At 28.9% G+C, this 2,043-nt stretch overlaps 1 protein-coding gene across 1 annotated transcript; it reads right to left on the reverse strand.

The window, feature by feature from the left end:
• Positions 1 to 415: 415 nt before the first annotated feature.
• Positions 416 to 1,632, reverse strand: LOC133800588 (non-specific lipid-transfer protein 1-like). The gene is made up of 2 exons (XM_062238586.1): positions 1,189 to 1,632; positions 416 to 685 (listed from the first exon to the last, which is right to left on the reverse strand). The coding sequence occupies exons 1-2, from the start codon at positions 1,530 to 1,532 to the stop codon at positions 676 to 678; spliced, it is 354 nt and encodes a 117-aa protein (XP_062094570.1). The 5' UTR covers positions 1,533 to 1,632; the 3' UTR covers positions 416 to 675.
• Positions 1,633 to 2,043: the final 411 nt, after the last annotated feature.

Raw genomic sequence — 2,043 nt, forward strand, 5'->3', positions numbered from 1 at the left:
CAATAAAATTTATTTTTAACCAAAGTTTATAAGTTGATAACTAAATGTTACAATTTTGTAAACAACATTTACATATTAAATAAAAAAATGTTAAAAGCTGGAACAAAATTGTTATCCATATTTTTTTAAATTGTATATTTTTCAAAATTATTTAGAATTTACAGTATTTTGTATAAGTTTTCATATAATTTATAATATAGTATAAGATTTAGTGTAGTATATAAGTGCCCCTTTAGTTGAAAGTCATGAAAACAGGAGAATAAAAATGGAATGAAAATAGATTTATTTTCATTCTATTACTTCTCTTATTTCCTCCAACCAAGAGATACGAAGTGTTAGATATCACGTGCAAACATTGACTAGTGTTATATAAATGAGAAAAGAAAAACACGACATTTACTTTAGAATTACTCTCTTCCAAAAGAAAATTATTAAAATAAAACTTCATTGTAATCAAACAAAGACACGAATAAAAGTTACAACGCCGTAGATGAGATCAGATCACAACTCCGTACGTACATATATATATAGCTATATAACAGGACTCCCTAGTGATGAGCCATGTGTAATAAGATGTTCACATCATGAACACCCATATTTATTCTCATTTGCTATATGATAACTTATTATATATATTCATCCGTGGCGTAAAATTGATTGTGTTCTCCTTCAACTTCAACGGATGCTGCAAAATTAAACAACACAATTTAGAATAATGTATCACAACAAAATTAATACAACTACCTTCCTTTAAATAATTATATATAATAATACAAGTACTACATATAAATATTTTCGTTTTATATATAAATATTTACATTTATACTCTTGCCAAAAAAAAATATTTAATCTTTAATACAAATTTGTATTCTGCTATTTTTTTATATATTTAAAATGTTGTGTCCTTAATCAATTATTATTAAATATAATTATTTATTTTTTTGTAAAGATGAAAAAAATTTCTGGGTCCACCGACTAAATATATAGTATTTTTTTTTTTTTTTGCCCAGTAAATATATAGTATTTAATTACAAAACTTTTTCATATTAAGAATTAAATGACGGATAGTTCATAAAACCGTTAGATATATCATATATATGTGTTTGTAAAAAAACAAAAAAAGCTAGCAAACTATTATCATTTTATATATAAATAGTGTATATTAATTTAATAATTAATTAATATTACCTGTTGCAGTTGGTGGAAGGGCTAATCTTGTAAGGGATGTTGACTCCGCACTTTCCAGGAATTCCTGCAATAAGGTTGAAGTTGAGGCCCTTGATGCTATTGGCAGCACTTTGCAGGCACTTGCAAGCAGTCTGGCGGTCAGCCGTCGTCTTAGCTGCATTGTTCAATGCCTTAATACCGTTGCAGCAACCTGGTGTGATTGTTCCACCACTCCTCGCATACGGTATGCATGGCGCAAGGCTACTCGTTACCTGTCCACAAGTTATGGCCGCCATGGCTGGGGAACCACCCACCACCATCATCACCATAACTATAGCACATGCAATCTTAACACTAGTCGCCATAGTATCTGTGTTTCTTTATCTTTTTTTTGTTTTTACTTAAGAGAGAGCGATAGCTTGGTCTTGGGTTGATGTGTGTCCAAACCTCTCTGATCTGCTGATTTTATAGGGCAAATATGAGTAGGGGCGGGTGCCTAGAGAGGGGAGATATGGGGCCAGTATATTAATAAGTATAGTTGGAGGTTGTTCGATATTTAATGCTTTATTATTTTACAATCTATTTATATTATATTTTACTGTTTTAAAATATACATACGTACCTTTAGTTATTTTCTAAAATTTAAACTCAATTTTGTAGTTTTTTAATAAAATATTTATAAATTTGGACCAAGTATCGACTTTTCGTAGAAATATTAAGTATTAAATTGTTTTATTTTAAAATTATTGAATGTTTATGATACTTTATGGTTGAGCACTTTAAATGCTCTCTTAATTAATATGTATATGTTACTGGTCAGTGTCATAATTTCTTATAGATCCCGTCGTGTACTTCTATGGAAACTAAATTGGTTTT

The sequence above is a fragment of the Humulus lupulus genome, chromosome 9 (genome assembly GCF_963169125.1).
Source record: "Humulus lupulus chromosome 9, drHumLupu1.1, whole genome shotgun sequence".
In the NCBI taxonomy this organism is placed as follows: domain Eukaryota; kingdom Viridiplantae; phylum Streptophyta; class Magnoliopsida; order Rosales; family Cannabaceae; genus Humulus; species Humulus lupulus.